General features: G+C 49.0%; 1 protein-coding gene across 1 annotated transcript; it reads left to right on the forward strand.

Moving 5' to 3' along the window:
* Positions 1 to 4,455: 4,455 nt before the first annotated feature.
* Positions 4,456 to 5,568, forward strand: SSTR5 (somatostatin receptor 5). Its single transcript, XM_058816217.1, has one exon. It carries the CDS (start codon positions 4,456 to 4,458, stop codon positions 5,566 to 5,568), a length of 1,113 nt encoding a protein of 370 aa, XP_058672200.1.
* Positions 5,569 to 12,979: the final 7,411 nt, after the last annotated feature.

The raw sequence follows: 12,979 nt of genomic DNA on the forward strand, positions 1-12,979 counted from the left end.
CATTACCACACTGTGTTACGTTTTAAACCCTACAAACTCCTCTTTGGGCCCCTTCTGCCAAGCTGCAGGGTCTGCTCTGACCCTTGGGCCTGTCTGCAAGCAGAGGGTGTTGTTCCATCAAAAGGGGATCACCTTCAGCTGGCCACACCATTGTTTTCCAGTTGTTCAGTAACTGAGGGATCTCAAAGCTTGCTTTCATTTCAATTCACTTATAGTTTCCATATTCTCAAAATCTTTTGCCAGACAATCATATTTATAAGGCTTTCCTGTTTCATCTTCCCCAGCAGACTCCCTCCCTCCCTGCCCTGCCTGTCCCATCCACCCAAACCCACAAACGAGGCCCCAGGAGCTCCCTGGGGATGGACAGGTGATGGACACAGCTCCAAAACATGAAAATGATGAAATTATCAAAATCCCAGGGATTTATTGCAGCCAGCTCCACGGGATGGGAACTCTGCTGCCCGGAGACAATTCCTGGAGAGTTCTCGGGGTGTTTTTCCTCCCAAGACAGTTTGAAAAGCCTGGATTCCCACTGGCTGTGTTATCCATAATTATCCTGCTGCTGGAAGCAGCAATCTGCCATGCTGGTGCTGTAATTCCATTCCCAGCAATTATCGTGGATGAGAGAGTGATGATTCCAGAGGCAAACAGGCAGCAGGATCCAATCCAGCTTGGAAAATGAGGTTTAATTCCTGCAATTCCTGCCCCACTCTCATGCAATGTTCTCCATGGAGTTATTTTTGCTTTCCTGCTGTGACCTGAGCCCAGGGAAAACTTCAGCCTTGATCTGTCTGGGCATTTTTAATTTTAAATTAAAAATGTTAATTCCATTTTAAATGTTTGTTTTTCCTTAGGTTGGGATGATTTTTCAGTCGCTGTTCTGTTAATGCTTGGGGTTTTTTTCACCCAGGTTTATTTAGGAGTTTTCACAAATGCGAAATTCTAGCACCATAACACCTCTGCTATTTATTCCCTGAATTTTTTTGGGAAGCAGGGACAGAGATATATTCAGCTGCTGTGGATGCTGATTTTTTCCTGGATAGTGTTCTGTCAAAACTTGGAATTCTGTCAGTGATTATTCCAGGTCCACATTCCCAGCTCCTCAATTTTAAGCAAAAACCCCAGAATTTATGGACAATCCCAGGGTGGGCGCTTGGAAATCAAAGGGGAAAAAGAAAAAGCTGAATGAGAGAAAACCCCCTGGAGGCGTGTTTGTTATTAATCCCTTAATTAAGAACACTAAACAAGGCTATAAGGGATCAATCAGCGCCTCTTAATTACCTTTAATCATCATCTTTAATCACCCTTTGTGCAGGTTCAGGGTCGTGGTGACAAAAGGAGCTGAGGCCAAATCGTGCTGGTGAGGGACAAATTGTCACCTGAGGAGGGGGGAAAACTCCCCGTGCTCCTCCAAGGCAGCCAGGAAAACATGGATTTGCAGCTGAGGTTTTTTGGTTTTTTTTTTTTCCCAGGAAAAATCCCAAAATTCTGGTGGCTGCAAGGCAAAGGCTGAGGGAAGCAAAGGTGGGATGACGATCTGGGTTTGGTTTGCAGATCTGGGGGAATTTGGGATGTCAAATCCTGGGAATGGGGAATGTCCAGGTGGGGTAAATTCCTCCCTGGTGATGAGAACAGGAGGGAAGAGTTGGAAGGATTCACAGCAGAGCCTTAGGAAATGGATTTCCCCTCAGGACATGCTCCCGGGCATCCCTGGAATTGTCCATATCCATGCTGGAGCGGTCTGGGATCATGGGAGGTGCTCATGGATGAGCTTGGAGGTCCCTTCCCACCCAAAGCATTCCAGGGTTCTGGGACTCCCTTCCCAATCTGCTCAGACAGGGAATGTTCTACAGTTCATCCCACAGAACAAAAATCCCGAGGGAAAGGTGAATGTTCCCACAAACCCATGGGGAGAGCCCCAAAACGCTGAGGTGACAAAGTGTCCCTAATTCCAGGAAAAGTCTGGCTGCTGAGGGAACCTGGAAATTCCTCTCTGTTGGAAAATAAAAATCCAAAAATCCACAAAAGAACCCCAAAATATCCACCCCTCTCCATGGAAAACACACCTAAGCCCTTCATGAATAACCCCTGGAATACCCATGGATGGCTGGGAGAGCCCGAGGCCCTCTGCAAACAGGGATTTGGGGCTGGAGGATTTCTCCAGAGGGAGAAGAATTGGGAATTATCCAAAGAAAAAGCTCCTCTTTCCAAGGCCTGAGCTCCAGAGGTGGTGAAAGGAGCAGGACTGAAGTCATTGTGCAATTCCTCCAGTCCTGAATCCAAGGATTTCACACTGTGGAAAGGGCACTTTGGAAAAGGTGTCCTTTCCCATTTGTTAGAGGATGAGCCACACATGACTGCCCCTCCTGACCTTCCCTGCTGAGCTCCAGCTCTGCTTCTTTCTGTGCCTTCCAATTTTTCCCAGGCTCAGATGGAAATTTGGGCTTTTTGGGCCCAGCCTGGATGTGCTGAGCTTCTCTGGGAAGAATTTCCCAATCCCAAGGATGCAGCTCTATGGATATGAGTTTATAAACCCTGCCTGCCCCATCCCACGCATTTTTCCTTCCTATCCTTCCCTTTGATGATCCCAGTGGGGTCACAGCAGGAAAATGGGAATTTCCAAACCCCTCCCAGCTGAGAATCAGGGGTCCCAGTTTTGAATTCTCCCAGAATTCCCCCACAAATAACATGATATTTGCTACAGCTCAGGACTTCAAAACAGGTTGAAGATCAGGATTTAAAATTCCACTTCTCCAGCCAGCACTGGACTTTCCCTGTGTCATTTTACCCAGCCTCTGACCCTCTCCTGTTTAATTTATAAAGAGCTCAGGCTGAGCTCTGCCTGCAGCGGGACGCTGGGAATTGCAGGGATGCTCCCAACACCTGAACCCCAAATATTCCAGCAGCACATCCAGCTCCTCCTGCCCCATCCTCCCCATCCCCCTGGAGCTCCAGCAGCTCCCCCAGCTCCTCCTGCACTCCCAATTCCCCCGGTGCATCTCCACCCAGCCACGTGAGACACCTACTCCCCATCTGCACTTTCCCAAAGCAGCTCGGCACATTTGAGATTCCTCCCGGGAGCTGCAGGGGCTCCTCCTCTCCCCCAGGTTTTCTCACCACAGGAGAAAGCCCAGCCATGGACGGAGGTGGTTTCACATTGCTCCTGGAGACAAGGAGCTTTTCCAGTGCTGTGGGCTGGCTGTTTGTGATTCCAGCCCCAAAACCCCGGATTATTGTGGGAATCTGATCGTCAGGTGACGGCAGCAAAAATTGCTGGGTGTTTCTTCCACCTTCACCAGGATTTGGTGCTTTAAATATCCATTTTCTGCTGCTTTAAATCTCCATTTTTCATATGATGTTTCCAAGTTTCTCCACCTGATAAATTGAACCCCACTTTGACAAAAAGGTGGAAAAATATTCCTGGGGATCGAGCTCGCCACAGGAAAGGGGTGTTGGGAATTCTCCACCTTTTTCAGGATGGCTGGTAAAATTTATTCCAGCTTCAAATCTGCTCAGCTGTCCTGAAGCTGCCCAGTGCAGCTTGGATTTCCTGCAGGGAAAAAAGAGATTTTTGGGATAAAAAGCAGTTCAGGGTGAGAGGAGAGGATGCAGGAATACAAAAAATAATCTTGAGAGATGGAAAAAAGGAGTTTATTCCTTCCCTTCTCTGTGCACACACCCTGACCTGGTGGGGAAGATCTCTGACATGACCCTTTCTGTACTGGAGCTCAGGGATTTTTTCCCAAGGGTTTTCCATTGCTATGGGAAGTTTTGCTTCTTCTCCTGATCCCAGTTCCAACCCCAACACCTTCCTCTATCCCAGGGTGCTCCAAGCCCAGCCTTGGACAGTTCCAGGGATCCAGGGGCAGCCACAGCTTCTCTGGGAATCCTATTCCAGAGCCTCTCCACCTTCACAGGGAAAAATCCATCACAGCTGCACCCAGCCCTGGATCCTGTGAAAAGGAAACAGAACCTGGGATGAGCATGGGAGTTCTCCCATTGTGCAATTCCTTTGTAGGGAATTGATCCCACCCCACTCCCTGGCTGAATAATCCAACCCCAAATCCTGAATAATAGAAGAGAAAATGGAAGTAATTGTAAAATTATGCTTTGTAAAAGTCCTGTCTTTTCCTTGAGTTTTTGATTTTTTGAATTTCTGAAATTTTAAATTTTAAAAATCTTAAATAATTTTAATATTTAAATTTTAAATTTTAAAATTTTTATATTTTATTTTATTTTACTTGATTCTATTTCTATTTCTATTTCCTATTTCTATTTTATTTTTTTAATTTTTATTTTTCTATAATTCTATAATTTTTAAAAAAAAATTATTTTTTCAATCTTTGAATTTTGACTTTTCGCATTTCGAATTTTCATCCTAGGAACAAGATGCCCATGAAATTTAATCTCTCCTAAGAGGGGAAAAAAACCACAGAGAGAGAAAACAAAAAACCCATGGATCCTCTGTACTTCTCCAGCACGTTCAGCATGGAGGCTGCTCCCAGCCAGGCCAGCTCGTCCCTGCTGCCCAACGGGACGGAGAACGGGACGCTCCCGGAGGTGCCACCGTTCCAGTACATCCACAAGGTGCTCATCCCCATCTGCTACCTGCTGGTGTGCGCCCTGGGGCTGAGCGGCAACGCCCTGGTCATCTACGTGGTGCTGCGGCACGCCAAGATGAAAACGGTCACCAACATCTACATCCTCAACCTGGCCGTGGCCGACGTGCTCTTCATGCTGGGCCTGCCCTTCCTGGCCACCCAGAACGCCATCTCCTACTGGCCCTTCGGCTCCTTCCTCTGCCGCCTGGTCATGACCGTGGACGGCATCAACCAGTTCACCAGCATCTTCTGCCTGACGGTGATGAGCATGGACCGCTACCTGGCCGTGGTGCACCCCATCAAATCCACCAAGTGGAGACGCCCCAGGGTGGCCAAGCTCATCAGCGCCACGGTCTGGACCTTCTCCTTCTTGGTGGTGCTGCCCGTGATCATCTTCTCGGACGTGCAGGAGGATTTCCAGACGTGCAACATGAACTGGCCGGAGCCGGTCAACGTCTGGTCGGCGGCGTTCATCATCTACACCTCGGTGCTGGGCTTCTTCGGGCCCCTGCTGGTCATCTGCCTGTGCTACCTGCTGATCGTGGTCAAGGTGAAGTCCTCGGGGATCCGCGTGGGCTCCACGCGGCGCCGCCGGTCGGAGCGGAAGGTCACCAGGATGGTGGTGATCATCGTGGTGGTCTTCGTGTTCTGCTGGCTGCCCTTCTACACCATGAACATCGTCAACCTGATCCTCATCCTGCCCGCCGACCCCGTCCTCGAGGGGCTCTACTTCTTCATGGTGGTGCTGAGCTACGCCAACAGCTGCGCCAACCCCATCCTCTACGGCTTCCTCTCCGACAACTTCAAGCAGAGCTTCCAGAAGGTTCTTTGCCTCTGCAAGGGCGATGGAGTGGAGGATGGAGAGCCCGTGGAGCACAGGCAGGAGAACAGCAGCCGCCTGCAGGAGTCCATGCTGACCCAGAGGAACGTGGAGTTCAACGGGCACATGCAGACCAGCAAGGTCTGAGGGCATGGCCTGGCGCTGCAAAGTCCCCTGAACGACCTGGGGACATCAAGGAGGGCATGGCCTGGCACTGCAAAGTCCCCTGGAGGCCTTGGGGACTTCAAGCAGAGCATGGTCTAGCACTGCAAAGTCTCCTGGAAAACTTGGGGACTTCAAATGGAGCATGGCCTGGCACTGCAAAGTCCCCTGGAGGACTTGGGGACTTCAGTTCATGCAAAAGGAAAATGTGGAGCCCCAGAAGCTCCCACAAATGTACACAGAGGGCTCTTCCCTGCTTTTCCCAGCTGGAAGTGCCAAGCTCTGGTGGTGTCCTGATGGATCTGATGTCTGGGACCACTTTGGGTCCTCCAGGGAATGATTTCCAGGCTTTGTACCCCTCTAGCCATGCAAACAACACTAAGCCAGCTCTAATTCTCTTGTTAAAGCTTGGTTTAAGGCTGCTTTGCACTGCTGGGATCAGCTCTGAGCAGCAAACAGCTCAGTTGGGATATTTGGGAATTCTTCAAGGGGATTTCTGAAAGGAAAATGAGATTTCTTCAGAGTTTCATGCAAAAAAGGCACCAGCACTGCTCTGGAAACGGGTTCTGATGTGCTGGGTGCTGCCTTTGCTTTGTTTTCCTGCCATTAACCCATCCCAGGGAGCCAGAACAGCCAGGAACCCTTCAAACACAGCCAGAAAGGATAAAAAAACCAAGATTAGGAAAACACTCTGGAAAGGAATCAATGCAGCCATGACATTTCCACCTTGCCACCCCATGAAATGTGCTGTGACCCCGTCATTGTGATGTCAGTGCTGATGGCCATGGGCTCCTGGGGAGGTTTGGTGTCCATTCCTTGGTTCTGAGTGCAAGTCTGGACTCAAAATTGTGTTTTCAGACACTAAACCCAGCTCAATCCCCTCCTGACTGGTGCACTTGCCAGGGAGTGTTTGTGCCTCAGTCCTGGAGGTTTTTTCCCAACTTTAATGATTCCATCATTCCATTTGTTCTGTTGGATGTGACACTCACATTCCCAAAGGCAGGAACTCACTGAGGCACAAGCACAGAGCCTGGCTGGGACCATGAGTAATTTACTCCCAGGTTTCTCCCAGTAGCAGGCAGTGCCCACCTGCCCTGCAGCACATTCCAATTCCCAGCACAGCTGGGTTTAGCTGATTAATTAATAAAATTAACTTTTCCTGTAGGTTTGGTGTGAGCTGGGTGGTGATTCCCTCAGTTTTCCACCTGAGATGTTCCCTCTGGAGAGGGAAATGACTGCAAAGCTCAAGGTTGGGGCAGGAAAATCTGCTTTGGAAAAAAAAATAAAAAGATTTTAATAAATTCAGATTTCTGGGAAGGAGCTAAACCCTGTTTTGGGCAGAGCAAAGAGCATTTGTCCCCTCCTTCCATGGAGTTTGATAAATCCTTGGAATTAACAAAGGGAAGTTTTATCTGAAGGTAATAGACCCTGGAAAGGAGGTGGATAAACCTGGGTCTTGTTTTCTACTGCCTCCAGACTGATCCCACCTCTTTCCCACCCCCCAGATCAGGATGGGGATCCCAATTCCCAGAAAACAGAAATTCCAGCCAGCCCATCCAACATTCCCATTGGTAATGCTGCAATCCATCATATTCATGGATAAATTTAGGAAAGCTCTCAATGCCCCAATTCCCAGGAAAATTCCCTTTCCAAGCAGCAGCTCCATGGGGAATTCAGTGCCATGGGAATGCTGCTTTGGATGAGTTATTTTTATTTTTTTCCTGGCCCAAGGAATTTTTTCTGGGAGCAGCTCTTGCAGATCATCTCTCCCAGTGCCACCCAGCCTTTGCTCCATGGGATTCCCTCCCATCCTAACAAATCTTTCCTCAGCTCTGTGCCTTGGGAAGAAGCTCTGCTGGCTTTCCCCTGCATCCCAAACGCCATTCCTGGGCTTCTCCTGGCAGCTTGGCAGAGGAATTTTGAGGAGCCAGCTGAGCTGCCAACGTCCCTGCACACATCCCATCAAAACATGTCATCCTTCCACAAAGAATGACAAATTCCAGGGAGAATCTGTCCTCCCAGCCAGCCCTTCCCAGCAGCTCCAGACAGCACTGACACTCCCCACATCCCTTTTTCTATCCACACATTCCAACCCCAATCCCTCAGCCCCAGGGACTGAGTGACATCTTTAATACCTCGACAGACAATCCTTCCAAATTCCAGCTTATTCAGCTTTTTCTTTGATTTATCCAAGGATTCCAAATGTTGGCTCTGCTCTGCTGGAAAAAAAAAAAAAAAAGACAAAACATCCACGGGAAGATCATGGAAAATTTGCCCGGTGCCCACCTGACCTTCAGGAGGTGGAAAAATCATTTGGATAAAATAAAAATGAAATAAAATGATAAATAAAAAATAAACTGGAATTTCTGGTTCAGGCTCCAGCTATGAATATTCAATGAGATCCATGGAATAAAGGGAATTGCAGCTGCTGGATACCAAAGGATGGGAAAGAAGGGTGTGTGGAAAAAATACAGGAGCAGCTTCCTTCAGGAATTCACTTTTTATTCCATGAAAAACGGGTTTAATTGAGGGGGGGAAATAATGGATTCAGTTTGGACAAGTGGCATTAGGAGACAGCAATTTCAAAGGGCAGATTCCAGGTGGGCATACCAGAGGGATGGGGATCCATGGGCTTCACTGGGCACCTCCTGGGTTTCAGCAGGGTCACCATGGAATCCTCTGGCTTTGGGATCTTTGGGATCTCTCCTTGCTGCTCCCCAAGGGAGGGAAATCCCAGGAAAGTGCCTGAAGTGTGGAATTTATCCTGGGATTTAAGTGTGGGATTTATCCCAGGATTTATCAATGGATTGATGTTGGAGTTAAGAGTAGGGCATGCATGGAATTTTTGCACCTTCCCTCCTTAACTCCCAGTTAAACTCCCAGCTCTCTGCTCCCTGAGGTTCCAGGGCTGGAATCCAAACATTCCCTGTGCCACAAAGTCCTGGGCCAGCCTTGACCCATGAGCAGCATCCTTAAATCCCACAAATCCCAATTTCCAGTGCCTGTCCCTGCTCCTTGGAGCTGCAGCCCAGGCAGGAGCAGCCGATTTCATTCCCAGCTTTATTCCCAGGGTATTTTATCCAGCTCCAGCCCCTCTCTCACCTGGAATGCCTCAGCTGCTCACCTCACCCAGCTCCTGGTGCTCCTGGGTGCCTCATTCCCTCCCCTTTGGGTGTTGTTTGGAGAACTCCATGGAAATCCGGCGCTGTTGCCATGGGATGGGCAACGCTCGGGGTTTCTGTGTTCCCTCTCCCTTTCACACTTAATCCTCCCTATCTGCCCATCATTCCCTGGAAAGTCACAGCAGGTGAAGCTGTCCCTGCTGCCTCCCTTCTCCTGAGCCTCTAAGCCCTGGATCCTGTCCTGACCTTGAGCCAGGAGTCATCCCAAATATTGGATGGATCCCATTCCCTCAGCCTGGCATGAACCTGCTGTGATTTCCCAGCAGGAAAAGTAGCAGCCCTTGGAAAATTCTGGGAATGAACAATCCTGGCCTGTGGGGGTGGGAGATAAACAGGAATTTCCGTGGGGATTTGACCTGGATGCAAACACAGCCCAGGCCTGGAAGTGCAGATCAGACCTGGGAATTTTCAGGGAAAAGTTTTCCCTTCACCTTCCATGGATCACCTCTGCTGGCTGGATTTGGGGTTTGTAATCCTGGTGCATCCCTCTGGGATGGGAGATCCAGGATTGCAGCCTCTCCTGCTCCATAGGATCTCTATTTCATATTCCAGAGGGAGATTTGTGGCTTTTCCTCTCCAAAGGATCCCTATTTCATATTCCAGAGGGAGATTTGTGGCTTTTCCTCTCCAGAGGATTCCTATTTCATATTCCAGAGGGAGATTTGGGGCTTTCCCCCTCCCTGCTCCAGAGGTGAATCCCACCATGATTTCCCCTGGAGAATCTGTTGGGGAAAAAAAAAAAAGGATAAAAACCCCTCCAAGGCCTCAATGAATTTATGCACTCCTGGCTTTTCCTAGCAAAACAAAGAATCGTGGAAAGCTCTGAATTGGGAGGGATTTAAAGCTCATCCCATTTCAACCCCTGCCATGAGCAGGAACAATTCCCACTATTCTAGGATGCTCCAAGCTCTGACCTTGGGCACTTCCAGGGATGGGGCAGCAATCCTGGGCACAATTCCTGCATCCAGGAGGAACAACAGAGCCAGGCAGCACAAATCCCATGCACAATTCCTGCACAATTCCTGATTCCAAGAGCAGGCAGCACAAATCCCATGCACAATTCCTAATTCCAAAACCCAAGCAGCACAAATCTCATGCACAATTCCTGCTTCACCACAGGAGGAGAAGCGCTGGCTCTGGGAGCCGTGGTGACAGCAGCTCCCCTGGGCAGGGTAATTAATTAATTATGCATTCCCAGAATTAATGAGAGCATCCTGTTTGCATCCCTGTCCCGTTTTTTCCACAGATCCCAGCCCCATATGCCGGGTGCCAGACAGGGCTGACAGCCCCTATCCCACACTTGGAATTCTTTTATTTCCTGACAGGAATCAAGAGGCATTTCCATGGAATTAATTCATGGCACTCGATGGTGTTTGGATTTTTCCAGCACGTTTTCAGGGAAGGAACAGCAGATCTGTGGGTTTGTGACCTGATGGAAACATGGGAGCTGAGCTGACAGAGGCAGAGAATGGGAATGGGAATGGGAATGGGAATGGGAATGGGAATGGGAATGGGAATGGAGGGTTCTGCATCCCTGGAATCACAGGATCACTGTGATCACTGAGCCCATCCCTGTCCTGGTGACCTTTCCATCCTGGAAAAATTCAGGATTCTGACTTAACAGGGATGAAAACACAAAATCCAGCTAGAAATGATATGGTGGAGGAATTGTTTTGGATTCTTAAAAAGGGAGATGATTCCAATGTGATCCCTTGGGAATTCACTCAGGCTCTGTCCTGGGTTTTGGATCAGCAAAACCCCAAATCCAACGGCAATTCCTCAGTTTCCTGCACATGGAATTTCACTCCTGGAATGGCCTTGGGGAGGCTGAGATTGCAGCATTCCAGCCTGGAGCCAGCAGAGAGGGATTTGCTTCCAGAACCATCCAGGGAAAACCCAATTCCTTGGATTTTAATGTGATTTTCCCTGGAAATAGCATTAGGCTGTCATTCCCCATGTCTGGCAGGGATTGTTGGGTGCCCAAATCTCTGCAGCAGCTTTTGCCTGGAATACAAATGCAGCTGGGGAGGGAACATCCACAGCTTTGGGAACAGGGAAGCAAATCCCTCCTCATCTCAGGGACCAACTCCTCTCCCTGTTTGCCCATTCCTGAGGGGATGGAGCTTTTCCCACATCTCTGCTAGGGCCAAATCCAGCCCTGCAGGGACACAAATCCTGAGTTATCCCCACAGGAAGGCCCTGTCCCATCCGAATCCCAGGGATTTTACTGCAAAACCTGGGAGAGAACAGCAAATCTCCCCAAATTAAGCAAGGAAAAGGTGCTGAGGGCAGAGAGCACACACGGATTTTCTGGGTCTTGCCAGCAAAAATAAAACCACTGTGGAAAATCAGGAGGAGAATGAGGAATCCTCAGGATTTACAGGGACAGAGCAGGGAACAAGAACAGGGAACACCCAAATGAATCCCACCTCTCATTCCAGGGAGGGATGGAGATTCCAGCCTGTCCTGGCTTTGGGAATTGAGATTCCCAGACTGCCCAGGGATTGGGAATTGCCAATCCCAGCCTGTCCAAGGATTGGGAATTGCCATTCCCAGCCTATCCAGGGTTTGGGAATTGTCATTCCCAGCCTGTCCAAGGATTGGGAATTGCCTTTCTCAGCCTGTTCTGGGTTTGGGAATTGCCTTTCTCAGCCTATCCAGGTTTGGGAATTGCCAATCCCAGCCTGTCCAAGGATTGGGAATTGCCATTCTCAGCCTGTTCTGGGTTAGGGAATTGCCTTTCTCAGCCTATCCAGGTGTGGGAATTGCCATTCCCAGCCTGTGCAGATTTGGGAATTGCCATTCCCAGCCTATCCAGGTTTGGGAATTGCCATTCCCAGCCTGTCCAAGGATTGGGAATTGCCATTCCCAGCCTGCAGGGAGGGTGTGGAAGGCCAAAGTCTCCATCCTGGAGCTTTTAGCCAGGATTGCTCCCTGGCTTGGAAGCACTCTCTGTTTGTTTTCCCACTCTCCCCTCCCATCTCCTGCATTTTCTCCCAATCCTTGGGGTGGGATAGATCCTTGCTGGAGCCATTAAATCCCATTCCACTCATCCAGAGGCAATCCATTAGCCTGGTTTGTTGCCTGGTTTCCTTATCAGCCTCGATGTTATCTCGCCGTTCCTGTTGTAAATCCAAAGTTTCCTCCTGGAGAGGAAGGGAAGAGTTTGCCCAAGGCACCGGTGCCTGTTGTTATTCCTGAGAAAAATCCATCCAGAGGGATGGAACCACACCCAAACAGGCTGTTTGTCCCCAAAACGGGCTGGGAGGAGATGGGAATGAGGGGTTGTGGCATTCCTGGGATGGAGGGAGCAGAACCACACGGAGCAGAGGAGGTTTAATTTGGATTTTAGGGATTCCAGCCCCGAAAAGGGATTTTAAAAGGTGGAAGTGGGAAATTCTTTGGACATTCAGCTTTTAGAGGTTCCAATTGATTCCCAAAAAACCTCAGCAGGCTGAGATTCCTGGTGGATTTTAGGCCATCTGGATCCTGTGGGCACACTCTGGGTTTTGCCCCTGGAATTGATGCAGATTTCATGATTTCCCTCTTTATCCCCAAAATAGTTGGGGAGGAGATGGGAACGAGGAATTTTGGCATTCCCAGGATAGAGGGAGCTCAACGAGCAGAGCAGTGGAGGTTTAAATTGGATTTTTGGGAAATTTCCTTCCCAAAAGGGGTGTCCAGCCCTGGAAAAGTGATTTAAAATGTGGCAGTGGGAACATTCAGCTTTGGCATATTCCAGTTTTCCCCGAAAACCTCGGCAAGTTGAGATTCCCAGTGGTTTTTAGCCCATTAGGGATAATTTGGATCCCTTTGGATGCTTGGAAAGGTCGTTGTGCCCCTGGAATCGATGTGGATTTAATGATTCCCCTGCTCCTGGCACTGGGATGAGTCATGAGAGCTCCAAAATCCAAATATCTCCCCTGGAGATGAGTTTATTCAGGGATAAAAATGATGGATTTTTGCTGCTTCCCTGGAAAAAGGAACTTCTATGGAATTCTGTGGATTGAAAATGTTCTGGGTGTGGTTTTTTTCCATCCCTGGCAATAATCAGAAATAGTTTTAATTGCAATTTTAATCAGTGCAGCAAATGGGAGAAGGGAATGAGCCAAAATTGTGTGAAAACTGCTGGATCTGTGAGGAATGAGGAATTCCAGAGCAGCTGGGAATGCTCCTGCTCCACCACAGAGCTCCTGCCCACCTTGGAGTTATTT

This window comes from Ammospiza caudacuta, chromosome 17, assembly GCF_027887145.1.
Source record: "Ammospiza caudacuta isolate bAmmCau1 chromosome 17, bAmmCau1.pri, whole genome shotgun sequence".
NCBI lineage: Eukaryota > Metazoa > Chordata > Aves > Passeriformes > Passerellidae > Ammospiza > Ammospiza caudacuta.

Bases quoted from the DNA above. Each gene is read 5' to 3' on its own strand.
- SSTR5 (XM_058816217.1), top strand. From the start codon at position 4,456: ATGGATCCTCTGTACTTCTCCAGCACGTTCAGCATGGAGGCTGCTCCC.